Here is a 19,684-nt window from a genome sequence, read left to right as displayed (position 1 = left end):
GAGATGAACTTGTCATAAAAGATGGATGCGTGGCTCTATTTAAACAACAGTGATCCATAACCCTGTCAGCGCTCACTGAACTCACCCAAGCAGGCAGATCCATTGAGGTTCTGCTCGTAGCCTCCGTCACAGACACACCCTCCTACAGGCACCATCCACTCCCCCTCGGCGTTGCAGTGCATGCGAGGCAGCGAGTTTCCCTGTGTTTTACTGTGAGGGACGCACGTCCCGCTCACGGGCACCAAGGCGGTTGGCTCTGCACCCGAGGGAGTGGCTGGGTAGGACGCTAAGTAGAGGCTGGTGGCCGGACAGCGTCGGTAGAAGATGGACACACCCATGAGGGAGACGCAGGCTCCACTGTCAACGATGGCCAAGACAAATCTGCAACGGGATCAGACATGAGGATTTTCTATTCAGTTCAGCTGTGTGTATATTTACAAACTAGCCATGTCTCAACTACAGAATAAAAATCCAACAATTCCCCACGAGCAAAAATAGGCCACAGTGGGGGGGGGGGGGGACTGGGAGGAGACAGACGATTACCCGCTGCGTGTTAGAGGCGCGAAGCTGCGTGTCTTTATGTTGATGCGGCTGTATCTGTTGGGTTGGTACTGATGGGGTGAACTGGGCTCCACCTTGGAAAAGCTCTTATCGGCTGCGATAGTGTCGATTTTCACCCAGCCCTCCCTGGTTTCCTTCTCGCCAGTGGAAGGCTGAAGAGACGGAAACGTGCAAAGTGCACAGGAGACAGAGAGAGACAAGATAATGAGTAGTTAAGACCAAACAGAATAACTCAGAGTGAGTGTGGTTGACAGGAAGGAAAGTAAACAGGCAGAAAATTATGGACACGAAAATGAGGCGGCTGACAGATGAAGGATTGGTAATATGCAGTAGAGTAAATAAAACAAAAACGGGAACAAGAGGAACTAACAGGATGAAAGGCAAGCTGGGGATTTAGCTGTATTTGTATCTGCCATACGCACATTACGAGGAAGTTTAGTGAGCAACGTAAATGTTGACTGAGATCAGTGCAGGTCTCAGTGGGGGTTGTGCTCAAGTTCCCACCAAGACTGTCGGTGTTGTATTACTTCCTGACTGACACTGATTCCTCATCAGGCGTTGATTTGCATATTAAAAAAAAAAAAAGCATTTCACTCCTCTGCGGAAAAACGCATTCATCTATACAAATACTCCCACCATGACTGGGACTGCTCACGTCGACAGTCACACCCCGATGATTAAAACTCTTCAGAAAAAGTTGAATATTTCTGTAAATGCTCGTGTAAATAAAATAGATTTGAGAGTACAGGTCTGAACCAGAGTCGGGAATGAAGCAGTATGAAGCAACACATTACTGTAACTTTGCAAAGTAACAGATTACGATGAAAGAAGTTTAGGAGTGCATGCAGCGGACTTGTGTAAATTCATTTGAATTCCTTGAGTGAATCATTCATTACACTGGCTGGCACACTGCTCACAGCTCAGCTAATGTGTCACGGCAAAACTCCTGCATGCACATTGAAGACATTGAACATTATCCGGGAAAAACGATGAAAGCACAACTTTTTCAATGAACTTCTTTTGGAAATCACTGCAAATCATCCTCAAGGAGTAACAAGTTACTGTATTCAAGCCCTGATTTCTAGTAAAGCTGGTCTGAAGTGAGACCAGGAGGTTCAGAGGATTATCTGCAGTGCGTACAATGGAAATTTCATCTCCTAAATATATAATTATTGGAACTGAAATAACATTTCCAAATCCACAATGACATATTTTTGTTGCAATTGTCGCAGCCGCACCAGTGGGACCCGAGGACACTTTCAATACTCAGCCATGTTTCTTCAATAATCAGAGTGATTACAATTATTCCTTGTGAGGGGATGATGAGAGGTTCTGTTGTTTTGGTGTAATATTGGCTTGAACAACAATGAATCACTAATGCAGCCAGAGTAATGATTCTGTCTGAAGGCACTTGTGCCTCAAAGGGAGGAAATAATACTGGTTTAATTCAGCTGTGGAGGGGAAGTTATGCGTTAATCAGTGATTAGTAGCTGAAATATTTAAATGGCCAATTCATCTATTTGTTTAATCCCAGAGGATGCTGAAAAGAGACGGTGATAAATAGAACCTCCTTCATCAATCCAAGATATGTTCTGTGATTGTTTCTGAAAGAAATTATTTCTATTCTATTCTAATACATTTTTCCTCGGCATGGCTAAAGCCATTAAACAATGACAAAAATAATCTTAATAATACGAATCACATCTATTCTGTGATCGGAATTTCATTAGCATAGCACAGTGCTAACCCTAACCCTTTGAACGTTTCTATAAAAAAATACAATTATGGTAGAATAAGTGTTATTACTGCCATATTCATGTTTTTTAAAACATTGTTATGAAAATGACATTTCAAAACTGACAGTCCTGTTCTGTTCTGTTGCCTAAAAATAAATTAATAAAAAAAAGTTTTGTGCAGCCTATATAAATTAATAAAAAAATGACTGACGTATTCTACTGTTGTTTTTTCAAAATGCTCAAAGAATCGGTAAACAACAGGTAAATATCACTTGAGTGCTGGCACGCACATCTAGACAATTTTTGGCAGATGTGAATGTGAATGTTTATGATGATAGAAAATGCCACATAAGAAAAATTAAAAATCTATTTTTTATTCGTACTGGCAAGTATGGCTTTATTGCATGATGAAGATGGACATCGCACAAGCAAAAACATGAAACTGACATGTGGTTAAAGTCCAGCTGGCTGGGATTCAAACCTCTGCTTCTCAGGTCAGTTCAGATCATGTGTGTATCCTCAGCATTGAGCTGTCAGTTTGCCCTGGAGGAAACTACATGATGAGCCTGTTCTGTTGGACCGCTGTGTTAGAGTTGACGATGTCTTGATGTGAGGTCGCAGATAAAAAAAATAAATAAAAAAAATCTGCTGAACCAAACATGTATGACAGAAATGGGCAACTGGTGGCCTGAAGGCCACATCTGTCATCTGTCTTCATGGTTTGTGGTTACACAGTGGATGTTTGCATGATGGTGCATCTTAACACATTTGAATCAGCTATCAATGGGAAACACTACAAATTATTGTAATTAGTAAAAAAAAAAAAAAAAAAAAAAAAAAAAAATAGTGCTTGTTGATTAAAATTACATACAACTTGTCATTTCCATCAAATTAGCTGCAGTGACTCATAGTATCTTCATGGTAGCGGTGCTTGGTCAAAATTTGGTTCTCTGATAGTGAGGATGACATGTTTTGCAGCCGTAAGTTTCCCATCACTGAGACATGAGAATCTATGGTGAATATGTAAAGGGTAAAAAACCTTTTCCACAGTGTTTGGTCACTACTGTTGAAACACAGTGTTGGTACAACACTGAAATGGGTTCCTCCTTAAGCAAATGTAGACATATTCCTACCGTAAGCTTAATATGGATTAATACTTCCAATGTAAATACGTCGACGTGTAAATGAGGCGTGCAGTGTTTCTCCTCACCTCGGCTACCCAGGTCCTCTCCAGCTCCCTCTGGGAGTCGGCCTGTTTGTAGTACAGGGTGAGCGTCTCTCTGCAGGTGGGTGAGGGGGAGCGCAGGCTGGCGCAGTCACGCACAGAGAAACGCAGCGTGACAAACACTCGCGGAGCCGAGTGCCGGTACAGGAAAGGCGTAGCCAGCCAGTTGTCCTGCAGACGGGGATTTTGGTTGACATTGCAGACCTCAAAAGTTCGTATGAGCTTCCCTCGGTCGTCCAGGACGCTGACTTCATCCCACTGAGAGAGAGAGAGACAGAGACGGATATTATGAGCTTGTGTTAAACTAAACATAGCTCAGGAAAAACAACCTCTTGAGAAGGGAGCGTCAAAATGAGAATTTCAACCCTGGAGCATATACAGTTTGTGCACAGTTATGAATCTTCTTTGCATCTGGAGACGTGGTTCTCATTTCACAGGGTAAATGTGGAGCATAATGGTTGTGTTGCTGATTTGTTTTATATTCTTCTAGTGGAGCTAAAACTCAAACAGCTTCTCTGACACACAATAGTACTCAGCCTTAATGTACTCTTTAGATGTAGGTCATCTCTGAGTCCCAGTACTCTGCCATAGACTTTCCATTGTTTAATTAGGTAATCGATGATATTGAAAAACTGGTACAGCTGTTGATTACACCACTGGAGCTTTTGCTTCACAAAACAGATTACATTTCAAATGAGGTGGACAGAACTGTCATTACCAAGAAATCAATTTCAAATTTTCCTTGAAATTGATGGGAGTGTGCAGAGTTTCTTTCTATGAATATAATCAAGTGTGTGAGTGTTTTTGTGGATGGGAACCTAAAGCACAACAGAATTATTAGTCAGTATGTCTTCATGTGTGTGCACTGCACTGTTCCACCGTCAGACAACGGCCCAACTACCCACAGCAGGACACAAGACAGTTATTACATATAAAAAAAAAAATAAATAAATAACGTGGTATGTATGCTGTGTCAGACGATTTAGCTCTCGTCAGCTCATTTGATATTGTTTACCCAAACAGACTCTCGTCAAAAGATACTGTAGCTTATCAAGACAATGAGTTATAAAACTGCTTTCAATCAAGTTTGTTGAACCTAAAGACTTTGGTAAGTTGAAGGAATATCCGTCCATCTTCTATAGTCTTTATCCAGTTCAGGGTCAGAGCAGAGAGAATCATACTTAAATAGCAATTAAAATTCTATATTGTTGTTAAAGATCATCTTTATATTAGCTAATAATATAAACTGTTAATAGTGAATTCTGCTTTTTTTTTCTTTCAACGGCTAGTTAACTAATCGTATAATATTTTCTTTTAAATGTCTACATTTATAGAAACTTGTCACAAGGAGCATCCCTGCTCACAATATATTGATTGCTATGAAATTTTAAAGCAACAAATAAACCAGTCCCAGTGAAAAACAAAAATAGCAGTAGAGCCGATGTCTCTATTCTACTCAGTAGAAGCTTTTAGTATTTGACATTAATCTACACTGACTCTGTCGTGTGCGAAACACTAGCGTGTCTGCATGTTTAAGAACAACAACAATAATTAGACAACATTTTTTATCTAAACTGAAGAGACGGTCAAGGAAATGAACATTCTTCATGTCAAAACTTCGACATCAGAACGATGTTCATGCTGGGTAGCGGACAGCGGATACACAGGAGCACAGACCAGTGGAAAGACTGTATCTGAAAGCATATGCAGAAGTTGAATGTTCTAAATTCATTCCTTTAAAGCTTTGCTTGTTCACGTCAGTTGCATTATAATGAAGCCGGAAAGACACATTTTTAAGTCTCAGCAGATAAATTCCAAACTGTTTGCATGGCTGGGCACAGGCCATGCAAGAGGGAAACTCAATTCACATGGGGTGCTGGCATTTTGCATTTTGCACTTTCAGTTGAGTGTTTCTGTTGTATAATAGCGTATTTTGAAGATGGATCTGTTTTTACAGTGACATGTGCTGGGTTTTTGTCTTGCGCCGCTTTGGCATTTGCATGTGTGCCATTGTTCACATATGACAGGTGGCAGACGCTTGTGCCTCTGACTTATGGCAGCTGTTGTGTAATAAAATTAGCCAATTTTGTTGTATTTTACTGAAGCAGAACACTCTTAGGAGCACAAATGGATTTAGGGGGGAAAAGACACAAGTTGTACACAGAGACAACTGAGCAGAGCAAGAAACGGCTCTCGAAGAAACCCCGTCAGATGAGACCAAATGTAAATTGTGGCTCAGGGTTTAGTTTCACCAATTATACAGTGCAGTGCCTCTGAGGATGAAAAGGCTCTGCTTTAAGCCTGTGTAGCCCTGAGTGACAAGCAAGGCCTTTTCTGTTGTAACACAGAGGAATTATGTATTAGGCCTCATCATCATTATTCTTCTTAGTACAATGGCAAGAGTACAAAAGGTCTTGACACCCTATCAGAGTGCATTAAGCGTGTGTGATTCAGTGTTTGTGCACGTTAGTGTATCTCTGCATGCTTACGTCTCTCTCTCAGTGTGGTTCTGACAGCCTCTGTGAACGGATCACACATGAGAGACTGCTTTCATATTTTGCCCAATTGGAATAATGATAAGATCAGTGAGCAGATAGCAGCGCTGTCAGTCTAATGGAGGGAAGAGACAGTTTTCTTTCTCCCCGTCTGGAATCCACTCTGTCAGTCAGACAAGGGAATGAAGGGAATCAGGAAAGAGGGCACAACAGAGAGCACATGGTGGGAAGAAGGGATGTGACGGAGAAAGAAAATTGGTGAAATAGCAAACGGAGGACGTGTGTGAGTGTGTGTGTGTGCATTTTTGTGTGACGACGTTGTATCCGACCGTGTGAACTTTCAGGTGGACAGAGTTGCCACTGGTATTTGTGTGTGTGTGTGTGTGTGTGCGCGTGCGTATGCGTGTGTGGGTGTGTGTGTGTGCGGCATTGCGTGCAGCTTGAATCTGTACTTCTGTGAGAAAACATGGCTTACATTTGTTTTTTGATCCCCCAGACCAAATCACCAATACCCCCCTCCCCCCTCTCTTCCCCTCTCGGTTTTTCCTTTTCTCATTTTCTCCCTCCCCTGTGTTAAAAAAAAGAAAAAAGAAGAAGAAGCCCAGATTGGTGAGGAGGGGTGTATGAAGCGTTGGAGGGAGAAGAAAAATAAATCGGGACAACTCATCTTTGTGATTTAATTTAATCCGAAATGCCAGAGAGCCACGCTCCCTCTCACTCTCTCTCCACTGACGGAGGGCAGGGAGGTGCAAGGAAGTCGGACACAACCGTGGACGCAAACACACAGAAGCGGGAAAAGGCACGCACATCCACCCCGAGACATATGCACGCACACAAAGCAAACACACAACGGAAGAGCAGGGAGTGAAAATAAAGGGAGCTGAAGAAAAAAAAAAAAAAAAAAAGATCCTGCAAAATCCTGGAGTAAGAAACGGTTTGACACTGAATGGAAATAAAGGTCGGATTGGAGATTGAGCAGAAGGATAAAAGAAATAATATGAGGCAGACATCTAGCGGCTGAGGGACTGTGAAGGGCAAATGGAGAAATGATTAAAAGAGGGAGAAAGAGAAGCAGATACAAAGTACATTAAAAGAAAGGAGTCAGTGAGAAAGCAAGATGAAGAAAGCACTGTGAAGAATATGCACAGAGCCCAGAGCGAAAAGAAATGACGGGATGTGAAGAGAGAAGTGAGGAAAGAGTTAAATAAAAGAACACACACACAGACACACACACACACACACACACACATGCAGAAAGACACTTCCACACCAACACACACAACCCTTGTTCTCTCCCCCTCTCTTGGTCTGTCTTTCTACTTCTCTCAGCTTGGTGCCCCGGGTCAAATAACCATATCTCCATCTCAGAAGCACTTCTCATTCAGGGACCATAAAGGAGAAAAAAAATTCATGCAAATGCTTGACTTGCTCTCTCTCTCTCTCTCTGTCTCTCTCTCTCTCTCACACACACACACACACACACACACACACACACACACACACACACACACACACACACACACACACACACACACACACACACACACACACACACACACACACACACACACACACACGCACTGCTCACTTCTCAGGCCGTGTCGTTGACATAATGCATGCCTTAACTTGCCAGTGTAATCTTACAACCAAGTGTTCAACCGTAACCTCAGACTATAATAACATTAGTCATAAAAACCGCCTCTTAAGTCTTAGAAATGCGTAAAACTTTAGAAGCAACTTAGATTGTACCCCTCATGAATAGTGTTTCTCATAGTTTGGGACCCCACAAAGGGAATTAAACAAGAGCACATGCGCGCGCGCGCGCACACACACACACACACACGCACACACACACTCGCAAATGCACTAATGGACGGCCCCTATTAGCAGCTGCCATCATGGTTCACAAGCTCCTTAAACAGATGAGGCCCTAATTAATCAAACATCACGTTGAATTATGGGCCAGCACTGGAGGCTAGACTGGGGTGATAATGACAGAGCATAAAGCTAAAGTGTGCTGTAAGGTGAGATAAAAGCCTTGGCGTGAGAGTGTATGCCGACCAGATGTTGGTTGGGAGTTCTGTGTGGAGCTGGAAGTGGCATCATGTCTCACTTAGCACGTAGCAAAGGAGCACTAATTTATGTTCGCGTTCAGCTATACATTTTGTATAAATACACTGTGCGATGCTGAAAAAGATTTATATAGCCAACGGCCAAACATGCTTGAATAAAATCTAAAAATAGTATTAATCTGTGCCGAGAAGCTAACTCAAGGTTTGCCAGCACAGTAACAAGTGCATGTAGACGTGGTGACCCACTGCTCCTCACAAGCAGTTTGAGTGATTATCTGATGACAATGAAGACGATGTATGGGCGTAATTATGAGCCATATTAGAACTGAGCCATAATCACTCACAGATGACTGATTTTAACTGACCCAGCAGTTGACCCTCGCACAGTCACGCAAGTACACACACATAACAATCGGTAACCCCCCGTACCACCACACCACACCATCGCCAGCCCCAAACACACCCACACACACGCACACACACACACACACACACACACACGTGCGCGCACACACACACACACACACACACACACACACACACACACACACACGCACACACACACACATATTTACACAGCTCAAGGCATTTCGACAACCTTAAATAAAAAGCAGCTCAATGGGGGGAAATCTGTGGCTCAGTCTGAGCAATTTCATCATGGTTGAAGACACACACACTGGAGAGCAAAAGAAAAAAAAATTATATTGAGGGGCATTTTACACCCTGAAGGTTGAGCTGAAGGCGAGGTGGGGCTTTGCTCATCCGGAGGATTGTGCGCCACTTCGCCTGAAGCGTCATCCATCAGTGTCAGATATCACACCGACTGAATAAGATAATAATCCAGAGTTAAACCATCACCAAACATTAAACATTCATTACCATGTGCCACGTCTTTACGTGGCAATCTGATGTTTCTACTCATTGACACACTCTGCAGCAACATTGAAAAGTTGCATGGTGAAAACGGCAGAACTGTTGAGGAAGTTTGTTGTGTATTTCGATCAGTGTGACAGTCGTCATTGTAACCTTGGGAAAAAAAAAAGGTGTCATCTTGCAAATTTATGTTATAGGAATCATGCATAATATCCATGTGTGAAAGTGTAAACATGGTGAGAAATGCATTAGAGTACTGGCTCTGCTTTGAACAGACGTGAATGATCTGGACAGCCGGTGGTCGGCAAACACCCCTCAAATGTACACAAAATGTGATTATGTGATTTAATTTTTAATTTTTTTTTTCAATTTAAGACTAAATTATAACTGTCTCATCTACAGGTCTTTTACATGTGAATAATTGGTGAGGACTGTTAATCTGCTAGCTTTTTACATAAAAATGCTTTTGCACCTGTAAATAAATTAACATCACGATCTTCAAAGATTATCTTTTAACAACAATTAAACTAATGGGTACAGATAATAACTCCTGAAGTTACTTTAAAACTTCATCTAACATCCATGTAGCCTCGGTTGCAGACATCTATGTTGATAATTAATCGTGTCATTTCAAGTGAAAAATTAATGAACTCTTTAAATGGGACACTGCTGTTCTTTTTTTTTTTTTTTTTCTTTCCTGTCTGTGATGTGAATGTTTAAGTTTTTCATTATAATCTGACCTTTGTCTGGACCAAAAAATGATTCATCCGGTAAGTAAACAGCATATTAATTATGACCAAACATACCTTCAACTTAACTTTAGCTCTCTGTCGGGACCTCGTGTGCAGAAGCAAGGAGTTTCCCATTACATACCAGAGTGTTTAATCCCTCATTAGAGTCCCACCACAAAGTTCAATGAACAATGTGATTATAACCCTGCTCTTAAAACACAAACCATGTGTCACACATGTGTGCAAGAGATTTGAACGGCCTCACAACACATTTGCTTCTCGACTGCTCCGGCAGCTGGAAGGCACGTTGACAGTCAGCTTCTCGCTTACCCCGGTGTCTGGATAGGTGGTCCAGCCCAGCTCTGAGGTAGACTCTGTTGTGTCCAGTAGCATCACTGTGGATGAGGAAGCACAGACAAGAGACGCCGCGTGAGAAAACAGACAGACAAGATGTGACTCGTTCAGTTCGATTCGATCAGTCGCTGCTTGAGACTTAACCAGGAGGCTGAGCGAGCGCTAAAATAAAAAGAAAACAACCCAAAAAACAAAGTGACTGTGAAACAGAATTTGTAATCATGAGATATCCTCTCAAGGACTGAAAACCACAGACTGTGTGATTCCGCGAAGCCGTCAGGATTTAAAAACATGGAGCTGCTCCAGTGAGGCTGAAGTTAAGATGGAGTTTGTGAAGGGAGCTTTGACAATCAATCAGACTTTTCTTTCTTTTGTTAAATACCACAAGTATTTGGAAGCTGTCTAACGTCAGCTAAGTCAGGCTTTGATTTTTTTTTTCCCCTTCCTAATGCCATAAAATCAGGGCAGATTCCAGCTGCGTGAATCTGTTGAACCTCATAACTGATTCTAAGTACGGATGTGGGATGGCACAATGATCTGGCATTTAAAAAATTGAACTGATCAACCTGACGGGGCACTGTGAATAAAGGTCAAAATGTCCCAAATTTAAAATGACATAACAGCTACTGTCACATTTGGTCTGGTCTTAGCTTCACGTAGTTCGATCCAAAGGAAGTCCTCACGTTCAATTTTTGCTCTTTTTGTTGCACACTTTTCCTCATTTCCTCTGATTCGGACTGAAAGCACCAGAATAGCATATGACTTGTTTGAGTGTAGTTTCCCATAATTTGCTTTTAGGTTTAAGTGCTTTCAAAAGCAAGTGGGCAAAGAAATTACACGCACACACACACACACACACACACACACACACACACACACACACACACACACACACACACACACACACACACACACACACACACACACACACACACACACACACACACACAAATGCACACACACACAGTGACTCTAATGCTGAGTGCTGCATGCTGACACATGGCAGCTTCCCACACAAAACTGGAGCCCTTGAGTTTTTCCATTAGTATTCCAAAACTGTGGTGGCTGCCGCTCCTTCAGTCTGGCACGGTCCGCGCTCGGCTCTGGTGAAGAGCCGACTGAACGAGGGCCAAAGTTTGTCGCGAGCGCAGAGGTGGCAGGAGCATCAGACTTCAGGTTTGGATGCTTGCACAGATGGAGGCAATGGCGAAAAACTCGCCGTGCCTGATTTCATCAAGCGCCACGTTAATCACGTGAAAGGGCCATAAACACACACACACACACACACACACACACACACACACACACACACACACACAAACACACAAACACACACACGAGCCCCCAAAGCCTGCAGTCTTCTGAATCTGCTTACAAATAAATGATACTCATCACAGTCGTCATACAATTTTTATGCTTCTGTTTCCCATTGCATGTCACACAATCGTTCAGCGGAGGAAAGAGGCTCTTTTATCACTCTGACATTCAGACAAAAACGTTATCTCCATAATCGGTGTGTATGCATGGATGCAAAAAACAAAACAAAAGTAGCCTCCGCCCCCAAAACACTGGTGACCCACGGAGATGGATACGTTTACATTTTCATGGTTTGTCTTTTAAACACAGAACTGAGCTGCTTGTCTTAATAAATCAAACAAATAATCAGAAGACGATATTATTCACGGCGTATGACATCAATCACTCCCTCCTCTCGGTTCCCTGACAGATTTTTTTTGGATTATACTCACAGATGGAGACCCCCACAAATCTGTTCTCTGTGTTCTCTCTTTTCATCCTCTGCTCAAACCAGCCTGCCTCGCTGCTTTCAACCCACTAGGTTGTCTCAACGTCACTCGAACTAAATTCACACATTTTCCATGGACGTCCTCCAGAATGTGGTGTGATAGGAATTGTATGAGAAAAGAAAAAAGAGGAACAAATACAAATGGGCCGTGACAGCGAAGGTTTAAATGGAGCCAGTGGCTGCAGGATAGATAGTTTTTAGTGCAGCGTATGTCTGGACAGCTTGGCGACTGGACTTGCAGGAGCAATAAAGATGAAATCAGCTGCATGGGATGAGACTAAATCCACCAAACCGGGATGTGCAAAGCCCTTCAGATGAATAGGGATTTCCACCGGTGACACACCTTTCCTGCTTTGTTTGAAGACACAAGTGAACCGGGCCACATGCAACTGTGCATAGCGACAGGCACACTCTCTATCGATCAGCAGGTTCTGCCTCTGTGTTTAGTCAACACTAATATCTCATCTGTCCAAATAGAAACGCATGAAAAATGCCCTGCACGAATTGCACGCGGCCCCGTGTATCGCGACCTCATTAAGCAGCATCATATTTACATCAGACAAGAAACACACACGCACAAATACGGCAAATGTGTCATTCCAAATTCAATTAACCCTCTGCTTCAGGGCACAGTCATGCATTAATAATTTCTAGCAAAGCTATTTTGACGTTAATATTTATGCCTCTGCTATTTAGTTTCTTGTCATGGGGGCCTTGGCTTTGCGAGCCCCCCCAACACCACCACCACCACCACCACCGCTGTTTCCAGGACAAACCTCTACATGAGGATTACATGAAGGGGTGTTCAAGCACCTTCATGCATGTCTCATTGCGTGACATTAGCATGTTGAATAATTCACCGCGACATCCAGGGATCAGCGTTGAGTGGTGTGTTACACACACCTTTCGTGGATTAGCTCGACCCGAGGCACCGCCGCGAGACGAGCGGCAACAAAAGAGAGGGACATTTACTGGCAGGTCCACTCGGCAGTAAAAGCTGCTTTATTTAACTCTCGGACAGCCACTTCAAGCACACAGACACTGTTATTGGACCATGCGAAGGCCGAGACACTCAAAGTTTGTCCCTGACAGTTCGGAGAAGTGCTGAGTCTGCAATCTGAACCTGAGTGCTACGTTAATGCACGCCGGCCTCTCATGTCTTTGTGCTTCCACTCTCATCTTCTACTCACTCTGCTCAATACCTTCTCTACCTCCATCCTGTCCCCTGTCCCTCTCGTCGTCGTCCTCCTCCTCCTCCTCCTCCGCTGCATGTGTGTATTATTCATCTAAAAAGTGACAGCAGGGTGGGCCTCCCTGTACGTTGAATAAGGAGCTACGCTCTGCTCCATTATTGATGCCAGATCTGCTGTTTGTTTGGAAAAGCGCTTTGATGCTCAAAGCAAAAGAGAGAGAGAGAAAAATGGACACAATAGAGACGAACAGGCGTGATTATGAAAGGAGAGGATGAGAGGATTGTGTTTGTGCTTATAAATGTGTCCACCCCCTCTCTCGCTCTCCCTCTCTCCCTCTCTCCCCCCCCCCCCCTCTCTCTCTCTCGGTCCGTGGTGTGGGTGTGAATGCTCTTTTCCCTTGTTGCGGAGGTGACCTGCATTAGTTCATGACTGTCCCCTCTGCCGCTGGAGTGTTCACTTCAGCTGAGTGACCCTCTCCGCGCACTCTCTAAACCATTTCCCTCACGCCGACACTGTTCCTCGCCGTGCGGCCATGCGTGCTCAAACACTCTCCAGCGCTAAGTGTAGCGATGTCGTTCGTGTCACGCCTCTCTGACGGCAGATGTATGCTACTGTGCTGCACATTTTCCAGGCGGCGGAGCCACCGGTGTGAAAATTTGGTGTTAATATTAACGCAGGCCTGGAGAGGTGTGGGTGTGTAATGGGCCTTCGCATCCGTGTGAACGCAGCAGGACGCACACGGCGTCACCGATCTCACAAGTTACACGAACACACATTTAATCGAGAATAAATAATTCCTACGGCACTGCAAGTTTGTGGAGCAACGGTCAGCTTGTGTTTTTGCCTTTTGTCCACTCGCCCGCCCATCTCCACCCTCCCTTTATTGGCTCCAGATGCACCCACCCACAGACAGTCAGTCAGTCAAGGACAAGGCCTTCTCCAAACCATCATTACCAACAACCACTGAGAGAGAGAGAGCGAGAGAGCAAGCGATACACCAAGCTGGAGAGGGAGGAGGAGGGAGGAGGGGTGAGGAAGCAGGGGGATTTACACGATTCCAGAAATAAGTATGCACATGTCAAAGGGTGTTATCAAAAATCTCAGACATTCAAGCTGAATGGCGGTGCAGCTGCAACAAACAGCGGCGGAGCCAGGTGAGATGACAGAGCGATGTCTGTGCAACGAGTGTCTGAACAGGCAGTAACAAGCACAGGTAGGATGTCTCACAATCACACATCCTCCACTTTGATTACAGGTCTCTCGCCAAAGCCAGACGAGTCAGGTCACCACTGAGGGAATGGGTCTGGGTATAATCACATCTCAAAGGCATAGTTTTACGTTTTGGAAACTACGCCCCTTCACTTTCTTGTTCAACCATGTTGGAATGGAGATTCTTGAGTCTGTTTTTTTTTTTATTTGAAAATCTCAGATTTGGAGAGTCACAGAAAAGGGCCTCAAAAAGACCCCTGGGTTATTCAAACAGCAACTTTTACATGTGAAAATGGATAGAGGAGTTTTTTTCTGGAAACGAAGCAAACTAGATCTGTCATCTAGAGTTTAGTTTCGCTGCAGCAAAAGTTTTTTTCTCTCCCCAGAGCTGAACTCTTTAAACTGAACCCAGGCAGTGAAAACTATACAGCTGGACACTTGACATATGACCAACAGACACTTTAAAATAGACTCACCCTGAACGTGACTTGTAGTGTTTAAACTTTTATTTGTATTTTTTTTATTTATTTTTTTACACCTGAACAGTACTCTTTAAAACAAATGACCCAGATTCTGTCAATTAAACTTTGATCCACACATGGATTCTAGAAAGTAAACTTTTCAATCGTTAAACACCCAGACTATATCTTCCGTGCTCTAAGTCTTTGAATTACACTTTTTTTTTTTTTTAAACCTGACCAAGGAAGGTTGTTTAACATGTGGACATTAATTCTGATTCTTATTTATAGACTTGGGACAGTTTAAAAAAATGTGGACACAACAAACAACACCTGCACCCTTTAAATGAAACTCATTCTAATTTATGTTTTCTCTTTAAATACAATAAGACTATTTAAAGAGTGCTGCTGTATTGAAAGAGATAAATCCAGAGCCAACAATTTAAACCGAAGCCTGACTCTTCAAAATAAATGTGAATTAATTACTTCAGACCTTGAACTTGATCTTTAATTTAAACAAAATAATTTCTTGAATATAAAAACAACAACATTGATCAACAAAATTGTTTAAATGCACGTTAAAGGGCTATAAATCTGTAAAGACAAGCAAAATATACTTTGTTAGACTTACATAATGGGAAACATTTTAATTTAATTTAAAAAGTAAAAAAAAAAAAAAAGCTTTGCATTTCATGTCTGGTATTAAATTCTTCAATCTAAGACACAGCAAGTACATGAACAAGAGCTTTTCCCTGAAGTGTCAAAGTATTAATTTAACCTGTCAGGGTTTTTTATACACATCAATGCTCTGTCTCTCCTTTGATGAAGGCATTTGATTAAATAAGCCAAAGCCAAATTAATTAAAAACCAAAAAAAAGTGTTTAATTCTGAGACAGGCAGGGGAACTGCCAAATCTGAAGCAATCATGCAGAAGTTTGTCTAACCTGCTGCTTTGGAGCCACATGCGGCTCCTCAGGCCCCCTATATTGCAGTGTTCTGTTTATTGTTTTGTTTTGTCATTAAAAATTTTTTTTTTTTAAATCAACATTTCTATTTAGATTTTCAACGGCAGCACTTATTTTGCAGTTTGAGGACACAAATGCGACACTTAAAAAAAAAAAATGTCAGGGTTGGATCCAACGTGTTCAGACTTACATGTGTGCAGGACGACCTGTATATGTGATATGTGGAGACTGAGAGAGATAAGCCAACGACACGAGGTGATGTTTCAAGTATCAAACATCTAAAAAAAAAAAGCCTTACGTGGGTATTTGTGTCTGCTAAACTATCGAAACGAATGAAAGTGGTTAAAATGGCTCAATCAAGTCCAAATGGGAAAAAAAACTGCTAAATGACTAAAACCAACATATCAACAAGTTAAAGCTGTTAAAATGAGCTAAAAAGGATAAAGAACCGAAAAGTGTTACAACAGCTAAAACACTGACAATAGCTAAAACTGCAAAAACAGCCAAATAACAGTGAGAGTGATTTGAAGCAACAAAAATTCCTAAAAACAAATATTTATACGCCACGTTACATTAATTTCAAGACACATTTACTTCATGGAATGTGGCCAAAAATGTCTCCAAACATTTCAGACTTTTGCTCATGGCAATGATGCCCTATACTCCAAGTAATTTGTGCATGGGAAAAAAAAAAAGAAAAAGAAAAATATATCCTGAATGACCCTGAGTTCTCCATCAAAGACAAAAACCGGCCGCAGACATTTTTTTTTTTTTATCAACATCTCCGTCGTCATCAGACGGTAAGAATGAGGAATGTAGGTCTGAGAAGAGATCAGTTTACTGTAATCTCTCTGTCATTCCTCAGCGGGGATGCCTTCGATAATCAAACTCTTTCTGTCAGCTCGGCCGGTGCCAGCGCACAAACTGCCAAGAAACAGCTTTAATGTGAAACTCAAAACTCACAATTACATTCCAGTGTCGCAGCAGTTAATACCATGCGTTCATCTTTCACTTAGATTTTGGCTCCAGCCCATCGCCCGTCCCCCCTCGCTTATTATCCGTGACGCCGTGTGCCACGACGCGCACTGACTCCGAGCGTGCACGGAGCCTCGACTCGCCTCGGGCCTCCAACCTCTCGTATCACAAATGGCAGATGTGTGATTCATCTTAGGAAAAGTGGCCTAACATAATTACGACGCTCTCGACAGCCACAGAGAATCATGTTGCTTTTAAAAGCGACACGCTCGAGCTAAAAATAAAGCCGGGTCACGGTGAAGTGTCAACGATGGGGAGCTGCGGCCGTCCTCCACCTCGCGCCGGCGTGTGATCTTTGTGTGTGTGTGTGTGTGTGTGCGTGTGTGTGCGTGTGTGTGTGTGTGTGTGTGTGTGTGTGTGTGTGTGTGTGTGTGTGTGTGTGTGTGTGTGTGTGTGTGTGTTGGCTGGAGCCATGAGGAGCAGGAAGCTTTTCAGGCCCGTTAGCGGCATCCGCTCTGCCGCCCCCCCCACTGTGACAAGCATGCCATTTATTTTCTTATCACACTTTCTCTAATTTATCGTGTCCTGAAAGAAGGGCTTATTACACCCGGGATAGGGACGGTAATCTGCCTAATTAATACCCAGTTAAAGCCAGAAACAAGCGACAGCGGGACCGATGGCCCAGATGACCTTTAAGTGAGAATGTCAACATGACTCCAAGTTTATGCAGCCTGGTGTTTGTCTCGTTCTGCACAGATTACCAGAGCTGGAAGTGCTGGAAAGTATTTAGACAATAGGCGTTCGCTTGAAGCCGCAAAGAAAAAGCACTTTATTTGAAAGGAAAAACACTCATTTAACTGGAATATTCATTTAATAGTGAATCCTATAGATGCAGTAATGTAATTCTAAATACTCCCGTTGTTCTAATTTTGAAGTGTTTTGGGGGTATTTTGTACTCCTATGAAGGGTTTTTCAAGTATTTGATGTCACCTAAACGTACAAGCACACTTTGATTTAATATTCCAAACCTTTGATCTGCAGTTTTGTAGCTATCAGGTTCTTTTAACAGAGAACTTGCTATGAAAAATACAATCAAATGTGGTTTAAAAAAAAGAAAAAGGGTCTAAGAATAAAAGGTATGTAAGAACAGTACTTTTGCTTGTAATCCAATATAATCTCAGCCTCGAAATATTGCTCGTACTTGGGTATCTGAAAATTAGCACCATACCTCTTGCATGTCTATGATATTTTAAATTGTCTGGAAATCGTGGCTTAATGTTTTGCTCCAGTCAGGAATGTTGTGAGATAAATCGGAGGGGTCGTGAGAACAAGAAAATACAATACTGATTGATAATGACTTTTAGGACTTTTGTATTTTTAACTCCTCTGAGGCTCAAACTGCTATTCAAACAGAATCAATCTCATCACGGGGAGGAAAAATGACGCCGAGGTGGAGTCAAACAAACATAGTGTGATTAATGCTGCACATTGCAAGTGTGAGACTCCCGGTAATGTCAGACGATAAACACTGGCCTCCCCTATCCTCAAGGTTTCTTTTTATTATCCTGTTGTTTTTATTGTGTCTTTATTATTGTTCTTTCACAGTTTATGCACGTCTCATGCAGGGTTATAAATTTGGAGCAGACGAGGTACCTTTTCAAAGTGTAAAGTGCACAGGCACTCTGGCCAGCTGAAGCACCTGCATGGGTCTTTTAGGGTCTTCGGGACTCATGTTATTTAGTAGAGCTGCACAATATATTGCAACATTTGTCATCATCTCACAATATACTAAATCATATGTTTGCATGACCCAATGTGGGGGCAACCCTGGCTTTACGTGGAATTAAAAGCATCTTCTTCAAAGTATATTGATGAAAAAGAAGGAGTTGCTGCATGTGTTAAATGTGTTAAATAACAATAATATTCATTCTTAACTTGATCAATAATAGTAATTACATTGTAAATATGAATATTTTCACATCACAATTGATCCAAATGCAGACTTCAGAGGCCACAAGTCAGAGGCATTGAAGCACAAAAATTACTAAAAACAACAAAGGCTTTTTGTTTGTTTTGTTTGTTTGTTTGTTTGTTTTGTTTGTTTTTTCAAACTGCTCAGATTCTGACTCTCGCTCATGAGGAAACATTCACGAAGCTGCTGACACTGGTAAACATCGGGTTCAGGGAGAAAAAGCACACTGTTATTTTGACGCACAAATCCTGAAGGACGTGGACGTCAACATCATATATCACAAGTCAAATCATCTTATTTCGATAAGATATGCCACATTATCACCTACTGAATGTTCTGTTATCATTGTGAAGATTTATCTTTCAATGGATTGACATTTTCTTTTCTTGTTGCTGCTATGAGATGTCAAGGCAACATCAACGTGTGTGTGTGTGTGTGTGTGTGTGTGTGTGTGTGTGTGTGTGTGTGTGCGTGCGTGCGTGCGTGCGTGCGTGCGTGCGTGCGTGCGTGCGTGCGTGCGTGCGTGCGTGTGTGTGTGTGTGTGTGTGTGTTGATAAAGCACACTTACACAGCTTCGTGTGAATGAGTTACAGAAATGTCATTAAAACTCAAAAACAAGTGAAATCTCCATGTCAAAAATAGAAACATAAGGGTAGTTGAGTAAGTTGTTGTCTTTTTTGTAGTTCTAGACCATAATGAGTTAATGATATTGACAAAATGTATCATTTCTGAAAAACTATTTTCTGTAAGACGTGTGCTAGAAATGGGTGAAACACTGTGTGTAATTCATTGATAATTGTTCAAACAGACTTTTTGAGTATTGAGAATTGAGTATTGTTCAACCTTTCCTGTCAAACCTACTTCACTTTAGTATTGTAATATTAGAATATATTCACCAGGAGTGCCGTTTAAAAAGAGCAAAAAAAAAAAGTTGTAATTCATGAAAATGTAAGTTTGAATCAGTGCAGAAAATATCTGCAAAGCTGTTTTCACCAGTTCAACATCTTCACAGAAAAAAAAAAAAACCCAACTTGTTTTCTTTTTTCCATAACGCTGACACT

General features: G+C 42.1%; 1 protein-coding gene across 1 annotated transcript in view; it reads right to left on the bottom strand.

Moving 5' to 3' along the window:
- ephb6 (eph receptor B6) overlaps nt 1–19,684 on the bottom strand; it is a 44,898-nt gene that overhangs the window by 22,715 nt on the left and 2,499 nt on the right. Inside the window, exons 2-5 of the mRNA XM_080500851.1 lie at nt 10,024–10,088; nt 3,508–3,780; nt 544–713; nt 86–381 (exon numbers count right to left, since the gene is read on the bottom strand). Coding sequence (XP_080356977.1) covers nt 86–381; nt 544–713; nt 3,508–3,780; nt 10,024–10,088 — 804 coding nt within the window. The remainder of the gene's footprint in view (nt 1–85; nt 382–543; nt 714–3,507; nt 3,781–10,023; nt 10,089–19,684) is intronic.

This window comes from Blennius ocellaris, assembly GCF_963422515.1.
Source record: "Blennius ocellaris genome assembly, chromosome: 8".
Taxonomy (NCBI): Eukaryota; Metazoa; Chordata; class Actinopteri; order Blenniiformes; family Blenniidae; genus Blennius; species Blennius ocellaris.
Note: the sequence above shows the minus strand (reverse complement) of the source record. Positions and strands in the feature narration are given on the sequence as shown.